Raw genomic sequence first — 22,338 nt, forward strand, 5'->3', positions numbered from 1 at the left:
TTCTAGAAGAAAACTCTAGCGTGCCTGGATATTCTGGACATTCTGCGAATTTATTTCTCGCAAACAGGCAAGCACTATGACACCTGTACCCGATACGCATTCCTTTAACAACTCCGCCATTCTTCCATTCTATCGTGAATTGCCCAATTTGCATTGCAATTTCAACGAATTGTCACAAGAATTTTCGTTAATCGATTACGTTGAACACTTTTCAAATCCATCCGACTAAAAATTCATATTCTTTAACGAATATCCTTATATATTATTTTTGGCATTTGATATATATATTGAAATTGTAGAACAACTATAAATATAAATATTTTAGAATTATAGCAGATTTTCTCCGATTTGAGTTTATCTTTTCTTAGTAACAAATTTTTCAAGTTTGGCTTTTAAAATACCTCATTAAAAAATAGAATATACCATTTTCCATATTCGTAAAAAATCGAAAGCACGCGATATATCATACCTAAATAACTCTTAATATATATTGAAATGTTCTGCTCATTAGTTATTCAAAATGACAGTTTTTTTTTATCAGAAATTAAAATATTTTAAAATACATAATTTAATGATTTCTTTATATGTTTTCAATATGTTACGCGTGAAATAAATATTTTTCATATAACACGACATAATATCCTGTTGAATCGCGATAGTCTCGAATAATTTTTCCCAAATGAATCTAAAATAAACTTTGAGGAGCTTTGTGCAGCTTCTAGATTGCGGATAATAGTTGTGTGCAAATAAATATCCACGAAGCAATAATTATGAACTAGACGCGAAAGGCCCGCCAGCAAATATTTCAATGTGCATTGAATATTGAGCGGTAATGCTGAAAGGGATAAATAAGGAGCAAGACGTGTAGGACCATAGAAAGGTAGCATCCGGCCAATCGGGAACTTCCGCTTATCGGTCGCTTAACGAACGGTGAATGGAAAAAGGGTGGCCATTCAGAGGCGGGCAAACGGAAGAATAAATTGAGTTAAATTAAACGAGACCTTCTTTCGTAGGATTTTTCTCAAGACGAACGACATCATCGATGAAGCGATACCGCGATGCAAATTCTTGGCTTTATTTAGAAATGTCTCATTTAATCTAAGATATGCTATTTTTATTAAATCCAGCATGTCTCCAATCAAATTTTCGACGTCTCTCTTCGCTTTCTTTGCAATAAAAATTCGCTCCAAAGAATCTCATTGAAATAATGCACTTAATTTTAAATTTAAATGAAGATATAACAGAATTAATTTTTCATACGAAATCTAAAAATGCAAGGTTCGCGATATGTTTTAATGGAATATTTCATAAATCAATATTCGATTAGAAATTATTCCCACTGCAACGATTTCGGAGAGCAACAAATGATCGGACTTCGCAAACACGCGTCGATGCATCATCTCATTTCTCATTCTCGCATTTATGCAACTCGATGAATTTAACACCGTCGGTATAAAATCATGCTCTTCTGCTTATGTTTTACATTATCAGCATTGTCGTCAAATTGTGACAAAATTTGTTCCAAATGTCTCGTTAAAATAGGCAAAACAGCTTTTGCGAAGCAATCGTAAAACTAAGACTGAGAGAAAACGATAAAAAAAAAGAAATCTGAAACCGAAAGAAAAAAAAGTACGACAGAATAAAAAGAGATCCAATAAGCAAATAGAAAAAGAATGTAATAGTCTTAAAAATAAAGTGTAGTTTATATAACACAGTTATGAGATTAAAACTCAAAAGAGTGCAATTAAACGACAATAAGCAAAATTAACTATATTTTTTATTAAGCTATTAATTAGATTTTTTCTGAAAATAACAATCGATTTTCTAAAATAGCTGATAGTAAAATCAAAGTAGAGAAGAATAATTAAAGACTGGTACATGTTAAATTGCGCGCAGTAACATGAATAGTAGAACAGAGAAAAAGAAAAAATTGAATAAAACGGAGTCAAAAAAAGAGAAAGGGAGAGAGAGAGGGAGAAAGTTAAGGGATACAAAACGAGAAAAATGAAATGCTGAAACTCGGAACGACTTTCCGTCGAGAGTCGCGACTTTGGGAATATTTCTTTAGCCGGGCAGAGTTACGTGCGGGCGGTGGCTGTTGGGTGACGAGATTTGTAGAGTGTCTGTTTGCTTGTTTGGCCGTTTACTTTGGCCACTAGCAAAGGAAGAAAGTGCGTTTGCAGGAGCGGAAACGGCGCCAGAAGGGATACGACTTCTCACCTATATGCAAAGTTACGTCCCCCCATTCGATTCGTAAAAGATATAATAAAATATGTCTTAATATGTTGGAATAATTCCTTGAGAAATTCTACTACATTATCCTTTTTTGATAAAAATAAAAAAAAAAATACGCGGGGAATAATTTTCGGTTCGTTATCTCAGAACAAATCCAAGCAATGGTGACCATACAAGTCTTTGAGCATTGAAACAGCAAGAGCAACGAAAAAAAGTAGTTGGCTGCCTGCCTTTGGCTGGGGAGTCCGAGTGAAAGTCAAAACTAGTACTTAGTGCGGAAATCCTGTTTTACAGAAAGTGAAAACTGTACTACGAAAAGTGTACTATAAGTTCTTTCGAATACATGCACCAACCACAGTGCCCAAAGGCTCATGTATTTTCATCGTGTTGCTTGAATTATCTCTACAATGTTTATTTTTAATGTTATATATATTTTAAGCGGTTTGACTTTCGCACAATAATTTGTTTAACAATTAAATAACGTACGCTGCATGGTTCGCTTTTCATGTACCTTCAAAAGGCAGAAAAAATAATAGATATTTAAATTATTTTTAGTATTGTGACTTTGACTGTCATCGATATGACATATATGAAATGCGATCGTCATTATTAATACACTGACTGAGCGTGCACGAAGTGCATTCTAGCGCGATGAGTTAAACATGTAGTTAATATTACCTCAGTTGATACATTGCAGCGATAGTTTAGTCGACGGATACTCGATTACACAAGCAATACACGTGGATCGAGTAAATTGTATGAAGTTTATTTGCAATGAATTTCCGGCACGTGGATAATCCCGGGGAAATATATGATAGATCTATATATTTGGATATATTTATTATATGTATATTGTGATACAATTTTAAAAAAGAGAGAAAGAGAGAGATTATAAGATTTTGCTTAACAATTAGTTATATAAATGTCTTATAAAGTAAAATTTGTGTTATAAGTTTTATTGATTAAACTGTGATAATCTATCTATATATTTTATCCGATTCAAAAGTCTCTTCGATCAATATTCCATATATAATCTTATCATATCGGTATTTCATAACAAAAAAATAATAAATTTTTTATGATTATTAATAAAATCAAATAAAAATGATAAGAAAAATGCTTTATATATAATATATTAAAAAAAATTAGAAATAGTTTTGATCAAAATATTATATTTGATAAGCATTAACTGTTAAATCATTAATAATCAGTGATGAATAAATATTCTCTTCTAAGTGATTATTAGTGCTGCTTGAATTTTATTAAATGCGCTTTTGCATTATTCGATGTGCGAATGCATGAAATGATGTGCAAAATTATTGTCAAATAATGCTTGACCAATAGGGAGTAAATAATTGCGCGGTGTGCGATGCCATTTATGAAATAAATTGCTCAAATCATCGTGGTAATCGATAGTTTATCTTTCCTTCTATGCCATCAGTTGTTTATTTTCCAATGTCCCGTCAACATGTATCTCGCATTTTATAGTAAACATTGCATATGAGTTCGCTGTTATTTTATTTATTTGGAGAGTGTTTTTTAACGCAAACATTAGCATATTGAAATATTTATGCGAAAGAAACACATTTTATCTTTTTCCTGCGCAAATTTAATTTTAACGAAATAAAGTGTCACTATTAATATCGAAAAATAAAGAATTGATTTACGAGAATGTGAATGGAAAAGTGAATAAAAGCACGCGATTTTACAAAGTGAGAGCTGTCATCATAATGGTGTTAAGGCGAAAAGCGAATCTCGGATAATGAAAAGACTCGGTGCGAAAATTGCTCGAATTACCTCGAAGTAACGATAAAGAGTTTACGAGTAAACTGTTGTTATGAGGCAAGGATTGTATGTCGAGCAACGAAAGCTACTAATTCGATTATATTACGGCACGGCGAAAAATTTTACCATATTTAATATCCATAACAACTTATTTCCTCGACGGAAGTTCGATAATAAGCCATTCGCAATTTTCAACAAAGTTTCCGGACGAAAAACCTCTCGTGTATCTACTTGCTGTTGCAACGTTGACGAGTACAACGCGCGTAAGTAATTTATTCCAGTAGAACTTTTTAATATTGATAAAATGTGGATGGATTATTGTCAATTTTCCTACGCTGACTACTTGGAATCAGCTCAAGAAAATATCGCCGTTTGAGAAATAAAGATATAATATCTAAAGCTTAATTTTTTAAATATTTTTGAATTTTTTCTTCGCATTTTTTTGTCCTAAAATTTCTATTCCCCGATTTGTAGACATACATTAACTTTATCATTTTCTTAGCCTTTCAATTATATAATCTTATGGTACGATACACCCGGCAAAAGTAAAACAATTATAAATTCGTAATGAAATCTATAAATATAATATTATACATTACACAGTCTTTCAAGAAAACTTCTTTTCACGAAATAATTAAAACTGTATACATTGCGCTATACATAGTGCCTTTATTGCGGACATTATTTTCACGTAACAAATGATTGGGGCCCGGTTTATATATATCCCGGAGTTATATTTTAACTTTTAACATAGTGCTCTCTACTATCAACCCGCTGGCAGCAGAATGTTAGGCTATTCACGATAATTGTCGCTTTCATTTATATTAATTTTTTATTCTATTATTTATATTATAAGATAAATAGATCTTGTTTCTTCTTCTTAGACTTATTGCTAGCTTCTTTACCATTACATATTTCCTTCATCGCCATACCTTGTTGCATTCTTCCAGCAAAATTTTGCTACCTCTAGAATTCTCTTTTATCTGTCCTTGAATATAATGTTGCTACTCTGTTTTATAATTCGCTCATAATTGCTTATCATTTTAATTTGATTATAAATAACATAATGACACATTTATATCAAACGGTGATACAAAATTAATTAATACAGCTTTGAAAATTGTTTCTTGTGTAAAAATAGAAACTAAAATAATTCAATTTGTATATATAATTATGTATAGTCTTTGTTATAATAAATATCAATTATTTAACAGACATAGAGAGAAAGATTTATAATAAAAGCTAATGGGTTTTAGGTAAACTTATATAATTTATGCCAAAAAATAATAAAACATTACATAAAAGTCATAATTTATTCTTCAAATAAATGTTAATCAAAATTATTTTATAGCAGATTTCACATAGTCATTTTTGATATTATATCACTTTTTAATGGATTTTAAATATCCAATACAATTAAAGATCTTTTATCACAATTACAAATTTCATTCAAACATATCGTTGCGCACGGTGTAACGAGAAATGAGATAATTGAAAATTAATAACTCGAATTATATATATAAACGAAATTGTTTCAATTCATACATTTGTTGTACTCTAATTAAGTTCATATAATTCACTATCCACGTAAATAAATTTTGAAAACAATTTCAAAAACAATCTAATTTTTGAAAAATTTAGCTTTAAAATATCACTTTTATCTAAATTCAGTAAGCAATTATGTACGACCTTTTATTCGTTTAAAATGAAAAAATTCGTTATAACAACTAAATACGGACTCTAAGTTGATTACCGTAATTTAATATTGCATTTTTTTTTTACCGCAGATTAATAATTTGCCACGTTTCTTCTTGACAATAAAGTTGTAAATGATACTTGTTGTAATTATTCTCTGACAATGAAAAATAAAAAACATTTATATTCTTTAAAACTAGAAATAATTAAGTAAAATCGGTAAAAATTTTTTTTTAATTTTTTAATGAATGTAATAAATAAATGCCTGTTATATACACGTGTGCACAGAATATTTCTTTTATTCAATTAGCAGGTAAATTTTGTTGCATTTTCATGATATCAAGCTACACCTGCAAACCTCGCATATTGCAGAATATAAAAACCTCTAAATCGAGTAGCTTATGCAGCAGCTGGGACAGAAATTTCTGCAAAAGTATCATTGTCCTGTTTACCCGCCGTACGTCGCGCTGCCGGCTATTTTTAGCAAAAAGTTATACGAAAATATCACACGCACGCACGCATTTAGTTGGCTTTATTGCAAACCATCAAACGTGATACACATTTTCCATGATGTTTCTAGACACACGAATTCAAGGATCAAAACAGCTTGTTATCTGAATATCGCGAGATGTAAAAACAATAGCTTTGTAAAGTCAGTTCTTATTTTGCTCAAGGGGGTCTATTTGCACAGAAAAATGCATTCGAGAGCGTCTCCGCATCGCGCTGACTCGCTTTCCTTCAAAGTGATCGATTCAATCAACGTCTACGTCATTATTCTGTAAACTACCGGATAATCATCTCGACGCGCACGATATTAAGCTCCGCCGATCACAAGATTAATTCAATTCGTCCGACGCGAGTCGTCGAACGGTGTTTGGTTCGCTAACGGGTCGTAAAAATCATCTGACGTTACACTCGCGGTTTAAGCGACACGTTCATATGTTCGATAATAAATTATTCCAGGCGGAAAAACGCGCCGCGAGGAACTGAAACGCAGAAGTTGACGAATAAAAAGAATGATAGAATCGAGAACGTTCATACGCATTTCGCATTCTCCATCTTTATTTTATCAATGAAGCAATTTATACGTTACGCATCATATATATTTTTTCGCGTCACATCCATTATCGTATGGAACGCTATCTCATTGTCATATATATAATCTATATTAGTATATTATTTATGTGCACCTACCGAACAATCCGAAAATATATAAAAAATATAAAAAGCAAAGAGAAATATATTTTATATACATATGTATATGGTGCGTTAATCGCTGTAATCATGTATGCCATATTTGTAGTAATTAACGTGCGCTGCACGTATTATTTTATGTTAGAGAGATAATAGAGAATGGTATATATTTTTCCACAATATAAATTATACTCTCACAAACTAATTTAATCTAGAATAAACCATATTTATTGGAATTATTTTTGTTTTATATCTTAATTCATACATTGTGTGATAACGTGATTATTTTGAAAAATCATATAAAATTTAAATTTTTTTTTAGACAAGACAAAACGTATTGCAAAAAAGCATTTTTACTTTAATGATTTGCATATTAAAAATGCTATCCAACTTTTTTGGTAATGATTATTGAAGGATTATTATTTGTCTTGAAAAATGAAGCAGAAATATTTATTCTTAAAGCTTTTGTAAATTTGTAAATATAATTATCGAAGCACACACACATAAAAGTAGAGACATCAAGAAAACGTCATTCAGCATCGATTAATGTTACTTACGCACATAGATGTTCGCTTAAGTGCTACATATACTGCAACGATTCTCGCTAATTCGACGTCACACGTCTATGCATTTAATTTGCGAGACGCATCTCCACGTTTTGCCAAGTCGCGTACGTTCCGCCTTCTGACGTTTATTCGCTTTCCATAAAGCGCATTCTGCACGACGGTGAATTGACGTCACTGTCGAAAAATTGCCGGTGGTGCGGTATGCAAATGGTGTATGTATTTTTCACGAACGTCGTACGTATTTTATCGTTTCAGGAGGCGCTTTTCAACCCGAATTCTCCGGTCCTATCACCAATCTAACCGTGCCACTCGGGAGGGACGCTACTTTCACGTGTCTGGTGAAACATCTAGGAGGTTACAGGGTAAGTTACATGAAAAGCCACGGTGTGCCTGTAATGTTGTAACGCTCGCTTAACTTCTTGGGGTTTCACTTAACTTCTGAAAAGGATGCATCTTTAAAAAATCATATCTCCTACTAAGATAAACTTTCGCCATGTACACTGGCATCGTTCGCGATAACTATCACAAAAATTTTACAAAAGTAATGCAAAGTAAAAAAAAAAAAAAGTAACATAGCTACATATCATTAAAAGATTATTATATATATTATAAATTACATATTATTTGTTGATATTCGTCATTATATAAAAAATAATTGATATATAAATCTCTATAATCCGGAAATTAGTTTATATCTCCTACAGTTAAACGAAAAGAAACAGATCTGTAATGAGAAAAGTACACTCGACAAGACACGTACCTGGAAAATACATTTAACGCGTTGAATAATCTATCTGTACGATTTTCACGGGCGCAAAAGTCGGTCTTGAAATCTGTAAAATTCTCACTTAAAGAACTCGAGAGGTATTTTTCCGCTCACTTTGCCCGACTTCTAGTTTCAAACCGAGAACTTTTATCGATACACGCGCGATGTAAAAAGCTATGAACGACCCGACGTTTTTTCCAAAACGTATTAACGAAATCTTTCTATAAAACTAATCTCGTATTACGTATCGTATTATCGATCTCGCCTCCGCACACTTTATGGCAGAACAACTTGACTTGTATCATTCGTCATTACCAGTCGCAAAATTCGCACATTTACGCGACAACGGAATTTAATAACACTTTTTAGCCACATCGTGAAATTATCTTTTCCACGCATCATCGTTTTTCTTTGCGCATTTGTTTGCACAAATTTTATTGAGCTACGGCGGAAAATATCTGAGAAAAAATAGTATAATACGGTTCGATGTAAATATACATAATTAGTTATGAAAAGATTTGATAATATAAGTACATGATTTTATATAATAATATATGTATGTGTAATTTTATATGATCATATAAAATTACATATGTTATCAGATCTTTTCATAACTAACTATGTATAATTACATCCGATCATATTATACCATTTTTTTCTCGGGTAGTATAATCAAAGCAGTAACCGGTAATACTGTTATGGTATAATCATTCGCTTCGAACTGTCATAGTATCTGCTCGTAGCCTATCAGACGTATTGAAATCTGTTGAGACTCGCTACCCATATCTGACATTTTACGAAGTTGTAACTATAGAAACTATAGAAACTGGTATTATAGATTGGACTAGATAGATAGGTTAGACTATTATAGAAGACTCAATTACGTTTCACATCGAATCTCTATCGGCAACTCAATGAAGTAAAAGCAAAATATAAATATTTGAATAATGTACGAACTATTCTGTGTTTTCGATTAATATTCTACTTCTATCTCTCTCTCCCTCTCTCTGTTTTCATCTTCATTGCATGTCACAGATTGTATAATTATTATTATACCGTTAATTTATTCGCGCGGTACACAACGAGAACATCGATTATATGCAAATAAATGTCAACGCCTCGCGTCGGTCAAATTAAAGCAATTCCAAGCGGAGAATCATAATAATTAAATTTATGAGAAGTACACAACTGCGATGTGCTAGAGATCCGTCGTTACCAGACACAGTCAAAAGATGGTCTTTCCATTTATAGTCCACTTCCAGAGGAAATTTGAAAGTCAAATCGAAAGAGTGACTGACTTAAAAGCGATTCACTTTACCGATGTTTTTTTAAACGATTCTATGTTGAGCAATTGCAATATCTATTGAATAAGAGCTTTGATAGTCATGATTAAAGCCGACATCTCTTGTAAGGAAGAAGCGTCAACTTCACTGTTATTTCTTTTTTATACAAATGAAATTGAGATCAGTTTCTTTACGGAAGAATATATAATATATAGATATATATTTTCATATTCAAAAAACGAGAAGATTATGAAGATGTTGCTTCTATCATCTCGAAGACTCGGAGATCATTGGATCTTTTTTACTCCAGAGACACGAAGACCATCGATACTCTCTTCGTCGGTAGAATGTTTGTGTAGCCGCTATCGCGAGAATACACATAGAGAATAATGAGAAAGAAAGAGAGAGAAGAGGAGGGGTGAGAAGAAGTCGTGGCATGATGGTATCCGGTTTTCTATTACTAGTTCGGAAATGGGCGCGTACATGGTGTAACCATGGCTATGTGTGCGTCTACGTACGTGCGTCGCTTGCTCGCTCGCGTGAAATCGCGAGAGATCCTCACTTCGGGATTTGGAATATTCTAAGGAAAATGCAAATATCGCTGAAAGTTTGGCCAAGGGGAATCGCGCGTGTCAATCCATATGTGTGTGTGTGTGTGTGTGCATGTATGTATGTATGTATATACGTCTGCATGCTTGCACACCTCAGGATAGGCATCCCTCACATCTGTTTGTATTCCGCAGTCGGATGCCTGTGAGGAAATTGCGGCGTCTTCGACGAAATCCGCGACGCCGTCATCGCGATTTCCGTCAGCGACACGTCTCTCTATATTTCTCTCCATCTATTTATCCATCTATCTATCTATCTCTCTCGTTCTCCGTCACCCCTATTAACGGCCTGATCCGGCGATTGATGTTCCAGGTCGGTTGGGTAAAGGCGGACACGAAGGCGATTCAGGCAATACACGATCACGTGATCACGCACAACCAGAGGGTATCCGTGTCCCATAGCGATCACAGTATGTGGAACCTTCACATCAAGGGCGTTCAGAAAGAGGACGGCGGTCTTTACATGTGTCAGATCAATACGGATCCCATGAAGAGTCAGGTATGTACCTCACTAAGCTCCTACAAACGATATGGGTCGATATATACGAGGTGATGGCTGCCGATTCGCCATCTCATACGATAGTATTCCGATTAATCTAGAGCCGATTTTTATTAAAATTATTTATATATTTTAATTTTATACAGATACATAATTAAATGTGTATTCTGTTAAAATTATCCGACGAATACTGTACCAATTTATTTACGATTTATGGGCTGCCGAGGAACTGCGTGAACCAGCCGGTTCCGTCACAAGTTTTTCCGTGCTTCAATTATAAAGTTTGCGCCGTTCATTCGAATCTCGGGAGCAATGCCCGTTTCGGACATACCACACCTTTACTCTCATCGCCGTTAATATTGGCCAGCGGGTAAATCTAACGAGGCGCAAGTTTCGCGAAGGATCTTTCGCGACGATACTGCGGTAACGGAAGTATCGTTAGGAAGTTCCCAAAAGAGAGAGAGAGAGAGAGAGAGAGAGAGAGGGAGAGAGAGCTTCTAATAGCAGTTTGCTACTATTTTAGAAACGCGCGGAATTTACCTAGGCGTGGAAACGGTGATGTATTTGCCGCTTTAAGCATATTTTCGTTAATTACGCTTCTACTATGCTTCTACTATGCTTATCGAACCAAAATGATACCGCTAATTTCTTTAAAAGTTTTTAAAAGAAATGACAGATTCATTACACTTACCTACCGGCATAATTCTTTTAAAATATGTATATCAAATTTAAATCGTAATAAATAAATTGATTATATAAAATATATTTATTTTTCTATAAAATCTTAAAATATTGTAGAGCGCGTTCTCTCTAATTGTGATAAATAAGATTAATAGAATAACGGGTTTCGATACCTTTTAATGCATATCTATATTTTCTGTTATTACTGATCTCGATACTTCGCCTCGATGTACTAAACTCGGAAACATATAGCTCTTGTTTGAAATTAGCCGTGGCAAACCGACAAACTCGATGAAATAACTAATTAGGACGACCCTATCGACGACTGTATTTAGGTCGATAAAGCATGCAGACACGTTCGTCAGTGGTCAAAAGGTCATACAATTCCGATGAGGCGTACAAATTTCTCTCTCATATTATATCTCTCACTCCATTTTATTGCATATTTTATGTAATGATTATATGTGCATTATATGTATATTACATAAAATTCTTACAAACATTTCACGTTGCACATAATGAATATAATCTATATTACACATGAACTGAAAAACGATTGTATTATAATTATAAATTGTATTATATTAATTTTATTTAATTTGAATTATAAAGCAAATTCATTTTTTAATTTTATTTCGGTAAAATAGAATGGATCAATATTATGAGATGTCGAAAATATATTTTATGTATTTTTGCTTTTAATTCTTATTTTCATTCTCCAGACATTTCGAACTAGTGGATGTTAACTATAATACAAACGAGATCACGCGGATGACAAAAATCTTTATGTAATAAAAAATGTTTAAATTTTTTGTATCACATTCATTTTTTCTCTATCTCTCTCTCATTCTTTTATTTCCTAATATTATATACATAAAAAATATATATTCTTTCATCGACATAACTTTGTCATATATTCGATATAAGTTTGATACAAATCGATCAACTTTTATTTGATAAAGAAGTCGTAGAATTCAAAGTGACTTATAATATACTATCATAATGTTACTACATATATTATCAATAAAATACGTCGTAAGAAACGATAATAATGTGTTCTCGTGCGTAAATATTGTACGCTATTCCGCGACAATCGGCTTTAAAAGGAATAGGGCTTCTTGCGCTCCAGCCTGAGCTTCACGAAAGACGATGGTTTTTCGATAGAGACTTATAAAAGAGTTACGGAATGTGATTCGTATCTTTAACACTTCCCGTGTATTTTTCGGAATAACTTGTACAAGAAAAGATGCTCTGCATGTTATTAATGATCTGCCGATAAGGTTAGCGAATAAAAATTATAATGTGTCAAAATTTTGATTAAAGATATACATACATATCAAAAATCTTCTTATACTTTCATTTATACGAATACTTACATTTTAAATCGATTGTTTTTTTAACTTAAATTTAAATACAATAATGTCTCCACATCTTTTTAACATCTAATTTGATATATGTTTATAGCTAATTGTAAGATAGTGAAATAGAAGCAGATATATTTGTCGAATGATACGCTTTACATTGCATCGCGGAAATCGGTTGCGATAAGTTGCCGTACAAAACAATTAATCGAGCGATTCGCTGCCAATAATGCCCGCATCGACAAAGTGCCAAGATGCGCATGAGTTAATCGATAGTTACTCAGTTACAGTCGGACCACGTCTCACTTGATTCACGCAATTAATCATCCCGGTCTCAGTTTGCTAACTATCATTAACATAATCCCACGGGTGTAATACGTGCAATCGTATTCGCATTAGAAACTCGGAAGACCTTTCAGAAATCCTTATTAAGTCCTTATCCGCAATATGAAATGTCTCATTTTTACTAAATATTTTTGCTTCCAAATCGTGATATATTGCAAGATATTCTCAAGAAAAAAAAATTCAGAAATCTGAGATGGAATTTATTACAGAAATATTGATTAGAGAATACAGAAATATATCAATGAATTAAAAATTTTACAAACCACGTGAGCTATCACAAACATGGGTATAATATAATAATTAACAATAAATATAATCTTTGTTTAATAACATTATTAGTTTATTCATATTTATAATAAACATCGTATTTGTATTATCGTATTCATTACATTCCCGGTGAAACCTTTGGGCGATGTAAACGAGAAAGCGAGAGAATAATAGTGAAGCGAGAGAGAGAGAGAGAGAGAAAGACAGAGATTCCTAAAGCGCTCGATTAGAGACAGCAACAGTCGCTGCAACCTCGTTTGCACATCTCCATACTTTCCGTCGCCTAATCGTCGTCGGTGACGCGCGATAGCACAAACAGCACTGGTATTAACCACCGAGCTCTGCCGCGAGAGTATTAGCTTTGCTGCCGACATAACAATCTGTACAAGTATCGAAAGCATTTTGCCCTCCGCGTACGCGCGGCTGGTAGACCCGCGGCATACTTAACGAACCTGGGAACTTAACGAGCCGTCTTCGCCAGTTCGAGAACGCCGATACCCGTTTATGAATAGCGCCCCGCTTAAATCCTCCATGCTCTTCGCGTGTTATAATATATATACAGCTGCGTGTATATAATCTTATCACAAAAGGATCGGAATATTAAGTCGTTTAACGAATATTATACGCGACGTAGTAATTCCCGATAAGAAAAGGCGATGAAACAGCCGTCTCGTGTAAAATCGACTTTTAAGCGGTGAAAAATCGCAAAGGAGGGTCGGCGAAAGATAATCGATTGAAGAAGATTATATGTTTTTATATATTTTTGCACGCTCGCGCGCGCAGATTCGTTCGGATCGAGTAACTAGGAACAATCGCAAACAAGTTCTCAAAATTCGCACGCTCGTCTTTTTGAATGCATGACGCTTAAATAGTTAGATGGCAATTAGGCGCATAAAAGTGTCGCTTTACGAGCGTGAGAAATTTTTCTCGCGATACGAAAGACACTTAACGAGCCAATTTAGTTAAGCGCGCCAGGGTCCTCCGTTCGTCCTTTCTACCTCCAGATAACATTTGCCTTGTCTTTCTTGAGATCGGAGTCTAGACCGCGGTTGTCTGGTTGCCTTAAAGTAACAGTTGGCTCTCGTCCGCCTCTTGCCAGCAAAGTGATACGGCGTGGGACGCCGCTGGAAGTCAAGCTGAGATCTAATTTTCTGACATTTCGGATTGAATTCGCGCGAGTTCTTCTCTGCTAGTCGTAGTTTCCCTCTTTTTGCTAAGAAAAAAGCTGTAATCTTAAGTAGTGCACGGAGGGTAACACGCAACGGTTTTGCGGGACGATGGCAAGTGTCCTATTTGAACGTCGGTTGTTTTCTTGTCACTTTCGCTTTACGAAATAGCAACACGAAAAAATGGTATAGTGATTAGATGTAAATGTATATAATTAGTTGTGAAGGGTCTAATAACATATGTAATTTTATATAATCATATGATATTACATATGTTATCAGATCTTTTCATAACTAATTATGTATATTTACATCTGACGCCATATTATACCATTTTTTTTTGGAAAGTTAAATAATAAACACTTTGTAAGCAATCGATACTGTGGCCAATCGATCAAAAGAATTTATATAAAAAATAAATATAGCATAAAAATAAAAATTACAAGGAAGAAAATATATAAATATAATGTTTTGCTTAAAGATATAGATTCTGTAACGAATACGAAATATGGTGATTGGCTTAATTCTGCAATTATTATCTTATTGTGTATTAGTAATATATCTTGTTTCTTCTACCTCGCGTTCTTATATTCATCATGTCATATATTTTGTCTTATGTATGTGTGTGCTTTGCATTAATTTTTGCTTTCTGAAATAAATTTGTCGCGAGCGGTTGGATCGCAGAGTGATTTGCCAGGGCATTCCACAATCCGATTGGAAACAAATCAAAATATGAATCTTGTAACTGTATAAAAGGCGAAAAATTATACCGATGCGAAGAGAGAGAGAGACAGAGGGAAAATACAGTGCATATCATATTTTAATATTATCGCATTTACATGTGGTTATTGTATATTTTTTTATTATTATTACATCATAATATTAAAATTTGATAAAATTTAACGGAAAAAAGATTTCTCGAAAATTTATAATATCAATATTTTCTTTTGCTCTGTTATTAAATCGGTAAAACTTAGCCGCCAATCAAAGAAATAAATTGCCTCCTGTACAAATTTTTCCTCCATAAATATGACTCCCTCTATCACAGTTCGTCGTTTTTTCCCCTTTTCTTTCTCATTCACATGTGTATATATCAGCAATTAAAACACGATCGTCGCAGGATGCGGAGTCTCGCCTCTCGTAACTATATTTCCTCGCTCGTTGCCGAATACGGCGGCGTCCTTCGCGCGTCGTTTATAATTCCGACTGCGTGTCTGATAAAATTTACGTGTACGTACGTAGAGACGTCGGCTTGCGCGTCGACTTGTGCGTCGTCTTTCTTGAAATTTCGCGTCACTTCTTCGGGGTTATCTGCATAATTCTGACGCGACGCGAAATGCACTGATTTAATCGAGTAATTGAATCGAATCTCACGAAACTACCATATATCCCTTGTAGATGTCTTATACAGTCCCTTCCTAATGATTCAAAATGAATCGCAAATCTTGTCCATACCAGTTGAAATTAACTCCGCTTTAATTAAAAATTATCACGATTAACTAAAGTTTCATTTTTCACTACGATTGTGATAATTTTCTAATTAAATATATCATCATATAATCATATCACAATTAATTATGATCGTTCATATAATCTTCATTCATCACCAATTTTTATTTTACTCATAATGAATCAAGATATTATAGATTATAATAAGAACAATAGAGATATGCAAATTTAATATTTCGTATCAAATGATATTAATTCAATTTATAAAATACACACGATATATGTATAATTTTTTTTTCTTAAAATACTTTAGCATATACAGGGCATTTTTCAAATACCAAGAGAGTATATATATAATTATTTTAATTTCGTTCGATGATACTATTAATCATTAGAAAACAATGTACGACTTTTCCGTTATATGTATATTCGCGATCACATTGAGAGAAATGGTGCGCATACTTACGGATTAATAGTGATCCTGTAGTGCAAATCTGGCTAACGAGCGATAATGGGTCTCAACGGGCGTGCTGTTTGCGCGAATGCGTTTACCCTCTGATATACTTTGTAAGATTAAATGATCTAGCACATTAACCATAATTGATATCACGTTTACAATATTGATTTATTAAATTCCTCTTGTATTTATCTTCATATTTTGTCGCATTTTGATAACGCACTTCCATATATTCTGAATATATTAATTACAATTATCGTAAATATAAAGACTTATTTTGCTTTAAAATAAAAGTTTCTTACTTTTGTCAGAATAATGCAGTTTGAAAAAAAAACAAGCTTACGGCAAATTGTTTTTACAGACAAGTAGATTATTTATAGTAATTATAGATTATTTATAGTAATATTTAAAAAAATATAAATAAATAATTTAATTATTGCTGACTTTAAAAAGGGAGATTCAAGACTCACTCATTCACCTGCGGCGAGGACTAATGCAATCATTCGCAGGCGCGTAACAATTAATTTTCGATGTGTACATGTGCGAAGGACAGTAGCTTCACAATTCAGTGATGACACGTATGAGTTTACGCACTAAGGCACGTGTCTCGTCATCGCCGTTGCTGTGATAGGATAGATATGTAGGTAGGTAGCAGGTACGCAGTTTGCATTCGTCGGGGCTGTTTCTGCAGTGGCGGCTTGCCAGACAACTCGGTTATAACGATTGAAGTTTCGTCGTGGCGTGGATTACATCCTCGTAATTGCGCGTACACTTCGTGCCTCCGCGTCTTGCGAAGACAAGAGAGAAAGAGAAAGAGAGAGAGAGAGAGAACGAGCGACGTGTGTGGAGTTTCCTTTAAATCGCAGGTGAAACGAGGAGAATCGAGGGGGAGGAGTAAGCACGGCGGGAAAGATATGGAGAAGTGAAGGAGGAACAGGGAAGAGGTCCTTGCACTCGTCCTGACGTCTCGTGGGTTGACGTACGACCGCCGACAAAAGTCCCCGAAGCAGAGATGTTCGAGGTTGATCCTCCTCCTCTTCCTCGATTCTCCACCGCGTTCTACTGTCTTCTCACTTGGGAATTATAACGTGATAACGTCTCCGTGCGCGCGCTGATAAGTGTCGAATGCGTAGTTAGCGCGCAACGCTTTGTCCTGAAGGATTATTTTGCACCTTGCAGGAAAATGTGCCGAGCATCCAGCATTTTGATGGCATCGAGTATTATTCTGTATTGTCCCTGAACAATGAGCCGTAAAATCCTCGTAATATATAGCGTAATTTAAATTTCAGCATCTTAAATTCAAGATTCACTCTTCGAATTCATTAAATTATCGACAAATTCTGCCGTACGATAAATCATAAAATTTTACTCAAAATTTTATTATTATAAAAAATAATAAGTATTTAATTATTTTTCTTCTCGTCTTGAGATAATACTTTTATATTAAGAACAAATCAAAACATTATAATTGTTAAGAAATAACCTTTTTAGATTTAGTTAAATCATTAGCAGAACGGATGGATTATAGTTGGAAGCTATCATTTTTGCGCACGTGATTCACGTTTAACTCACGTGCTCGATTGTTGAATATCGGGCGGGTAATAATGATCTAACTGATGGTTATGATGTTTGACTTTACTACGCACCGTTAATTAACGAATAACCACAATACACATTGGTATCCGCACCGGCAACGTCAGCAGGATCCGCGGCCACAATACGTTATCCCGTATAAAATATATCAAGTTAAAGTATATCGGGGGAACAAGACACTCGAGATTTAGAGACGCTCGCGTTATCCAACTGCCTTACTCTGTCCGCGTTATCCAACTGTCGTACTTCGTAATCTACTAATGCAACAAAAAACGAAAAAAAATTGATGTAAAACAAACAAAAAGCTTCTGCGAATCGTTCTTTTATTACATTCAGAATCAAGATTCAGAATTTAATTCGATGATATTATCACGCTTTTGCCAAGTGCAATTATTCAATTAGTCTCAAGAAATTAAGTATACTCCGCAGGAACACGCCTGTTTTTTCATTATTTTCGCATTATTATTTAAATCCGTTTTTCTACTCTTGTAGCGAATCCGGTTATTTTAAACACTATTTCCATAACAGCGTCATATGCTGCGACGAGGGAAATAAAGCAAGCTATATGTCATCATCTCTGATTCGCTTGTTGTTATCAACGCGGTACGTCGGATGAGCCACATTTACGCGCAATGCCGTATAATGGGAAAAAATATGCTCCTCTCTCTCGCAATGAACCGCGTATTAAATTTTTACAGAGTATGATTGAAGTTAGAGACATAATTATAGCTCTACCTATGCGCTCTGTAGAAACATCTATCCCTCTCAAGTCATCATGAAACTCGTATATATACGTTAATTAAAATTTCCTAATCACGAAAAATCTAGACAGATAGCGCAAAGTGATGTTCTTATATTTGAATAGTTCTATTGCATTATTTGAGAGATCGCGAATCTATGATAATACATTATTATGTATTTCTGTTAAATAATTTAAATATGAATTTATAATAACAGTTTATAATAAGAGGAATAAAGTAACAGAGAAAGAGAAAAGAAATATAAAGTAATAGTTTAATTTACTATTAAAAAATTAAAATAAAATAACTTTATTAATAAAGCAAACTTGAATTCACTACCGTTCTCTCTGACAATGAGTTTATATTAATACTAATTACAAATCATCTGTTTCTTTCAGACAGGTATGCTGTCGATTGTCGTGCCACCTGATTTCGATCCTGAAGCTACATCAAGCGACATGATGGTAGGCGAGGGCGGCCAGGTGAATATATTTTTTTATTTTACGTCATTATAATATTTTGATTTCAATTATTAAAGAAAGATTTTTAATTAATAGCAATTAAGAATGAACACATACGCACACAACTTTTGTCTCGTAATAAGAAATATATTTTTCTTTACATTATTATTCTGTTGAAATACAACGTCAATATCGATCGTTGCTTTCGATCAACAATTAACTTCCGACTCAATTTCGAAGAATTCATCCGCATGCGGAAATAAATTTGCGGATAAATATGCCAGGAAGAAAGATGCGCTATGGCGCGACTAGGCCGGAGGTCGTTAAATAATTTACCCCGTGCAGAAGCCGTCATGAATAAACGATGGTTTATTACTTACAAATGTGGGCTGATTTACGTCTGTAGTAAATTATCAGGGCAACGTTATTCCGCTTGATTCATGCCGGAGAAATCTATATCGGAGAAGGGCAATACGCGCCACGAGTGTGCAACGGCTCGCGGCTAAGTCTACAAATAACTTGCAACTTCCGCTATTCGTCGTCATTAACGTCTTGAACACGAGATTGGTGTTACTACTAAGATGCTTAAATCGTCAGGAAGTCCATAATGATAGCGAGTTAAAAGTATTAACTTTGAAAGTACTTGTATACTGGCGCGTTATTATTAAATCTACAAACTAATTGTCACATTTAGATGTCAACTGCAATTTAAATATAAAAAGCGAATATAATGCATTGTATTGCATTTCATGATATAATTCATAATAAGTGATCTCGTACATCTGTTGCAAGTACTATTTTAACGTTATCGTACAGCGAACTCGTAATTATTATTAAATGTCTTTGTATTATTAATAATATTTTAATTATAATTTTATTATTTTAAGCGTATTTCAAAATAGAAGAAATCGTGATATTTTGATGATTATAGCTTGTTACTCTTTGAAGAAAAATATATAGTCATGTTCTCGCGATATGTAATCGCTTATAAGTAATTTATTTGATTTGATAACTTTCTGTGCGCGTAATTGCAAGGGCACGACGTCGTATATAGCCAATTTTGACGTTCCGCGCGGATGCAAATAAGTCATCGGTGAAAATAAGTGACCTGTTGCTCACAATTCATATTCCGTGGCAGCCGCGCAATTTTAACGAATATCTCATCTTATCCTCGCGTTTTTCCGCGCGCATGGCCGACGGTGTCGCTCGGGTAAAGAATATTGCGCTTCTCTCAGAATGTCTGACAGACGCTTTTACGAAGACGCGACAGCACTACAGAGCCCCTCTACATCGTGGACCATTTTAAACTTTGAAATTATACCAACGCGCATAGCAAGTCTTCCTATTATTATAAGCTTCCGCGGTTGGTTATATACTGAAAATTGTACTACTGTCAGTTTATATAAGTTATCTACTTCTTTTGACGAGATTGTCGGGACACACGTCTAAATATCGTATTCCTTTTGTTACAACAGAATTGTATAGCCTGTCTAAAACATAATTTAATATTGATTTGGAAAATTGTAGAATTACATTGCGAATTTCGAATGTTCCACTGCGATAAAATAAAATTTCTCTCTCGTTTTTGAACAAAATTTTTTGTATACACAAGCTATGTTAAATGTAGTTAGTATGTACTTTTTAAAATGCCCCACTTATACAGTGTTAATAATAATAATATAAAAATATATAAGTGTATAGGAAATATATTAAAAAATATATTGTAAAAATAATTTTAATATAAATATCTTCGACAATTTTACTTCTGATAAATAATTTCATCACATACTGTACATATCTATTCTTAATTTGGCGTTCTTAATAGATATGATATCCATCAGCAATAAATCTAAAAACAGTAGATGTCAATTGTTGCGATAGAAAAAAAGTTGGTATTTTCGTTGACCCGGCACGCTAGATAAAGTTCATAAAAAATTGAAGTTTCAATCGAGATTCGAGTTTGTGAATTCGTTTCCTGACGGCACAGTCCGAGTCTATCAAGATAAATAAATAATTTTGCCGGACTATGACTGTTATTATTATTTCTCTTTCTTCTCTCTCTGTCTCTCCCGTATTTACCAAACTCTCACGTAAAAATCTAAACAAATCTAAACTGGCAGATTTTTCACGGCATGTCGCTTTTCATCGTGCGAATACGTTTTTACACATGCCGTAAATAAATTTTGATACAACAGATTACAACATTTTCGAACTCGTTTCTTTCTTAATTCAAAATTGATTTCTGGCGAAACTCTTGTCTTGTAAGTTTCTCCAAAGTTTGCTGGAACGGAAGATACTTTTTAAAAGAACGTTTAATTGTTGCTGAAATTTCAAATTATAATACTTTCAATAGATATATTTCTATAGCCCGTATAATCATTTATTTCAAAAATTCAGCGTAAATGTAACTTCAAAAAAATGTACATAAAATCGATCAATTTATATCCGTGTTTCGATGAAATCAATATTTCCGATCTTATTTCAGGTATAAAATCAATAACAAAATAATATTTTGTGTAAATAATAAAAATATTAATAATATATTAAGTGACTTGTATATTATCTGCTTGTCATTTTTTTAAATCTTTAAAAAGTATTTTCAATAAATCAGATTGCGTTATGGCATAATCAAAATTTTAAAGTCATATATCACACTATGTTTAATTATTTTATGCATTTTTATATAAATTTTAAACATTAATTTTGATCCTCCAAATGTTTTTTGAAAGAATCGAGTGAATAATACTCAGTTTATGTTTTTTTGAAGGTAGCTATGCAAACTGTACGTATGTAATAACTTACATTACACCTCGGAACCGTGCTAACACGATATTCATCTAAAAACGTCACCGATATTGCAAACTAGCAGGCAAGCGTGTCAGTAGAATGCAGGCCAACAAACAGCGCAGTATGCTGCGACACGTGTCGTGTCGTTAATTGTCAACACGCCGTTTATATTTTCCATTGTAGAACACACAGATATTCATTCCGCGTACGTGTTTTGCAACTCGTAACCCATCCTATCTTTTGCATTCATTTCGAATACGCGTAACTCGGTAACTGATGAGAATCAAATTGATATATTCATAATGGATGGATCTGTGAATGTAACATGCCGATGACAAATTTTAAAAATTAAGCTGATTTTATGGTGCCTGATTTCATTCATTCAAAAATAGCTTCGTAT

At 33.7% G+C, this 22,338-nt stretch overlaps 2 protein-coding genes across 2 annotated transcripts in view; one reads left to right on the forward strand and one right to left on the reverse strand.

Annotated features, from left to right (window-relative positions):
- LOC115236842 overlaps positions 1-22,338 on the reverse strand; it is a 336,098-nt gene that overhangs the window by 77,801 nt on the left and 235,959 nt on the right. The gene's annotated exons all lie outside the window — the stretch shown is intronic.
- LOC115236840 (lachesin-like) overlaps positions 1-22,338 on the forward strand; it is a 57,460-nt gene that overhangs the window by 25,481 nt on the left and 9,641 nt on the right. The window contains exons 3-5 of the mRNA XM_029809536.1: positions 7,731-7,837; positions 10,446-10,631; positions 19,089-19,172. Coding sequence (XP_029665396.1) covers positions 7,731-7,837; positions 10,446-10,631; positions 19,089-19,172 — 377 coding nt within the window. The remainder of the gene's footprint in view (positions 1-7,730; positions 7,838-10,445; positions 10,632-19,088; positions 19,173-22,338) is intronic.

The sequence above is a fragment of the Formica exsecta genome, unplaced genomic scaffold, assembly GCF_003651465.1.
Source record: "Formica exsecta isolate Colony F162 unplaced genomic scaffold, ASM365146v1 scaffold26, whole genome shotgun sequence".
Taxonomy (NCBI): Eukaryota; Metazoa; Arthropoda; class Insecta; order Hymenoptera; family Formicidae; genus Formica; species Formica exsecta.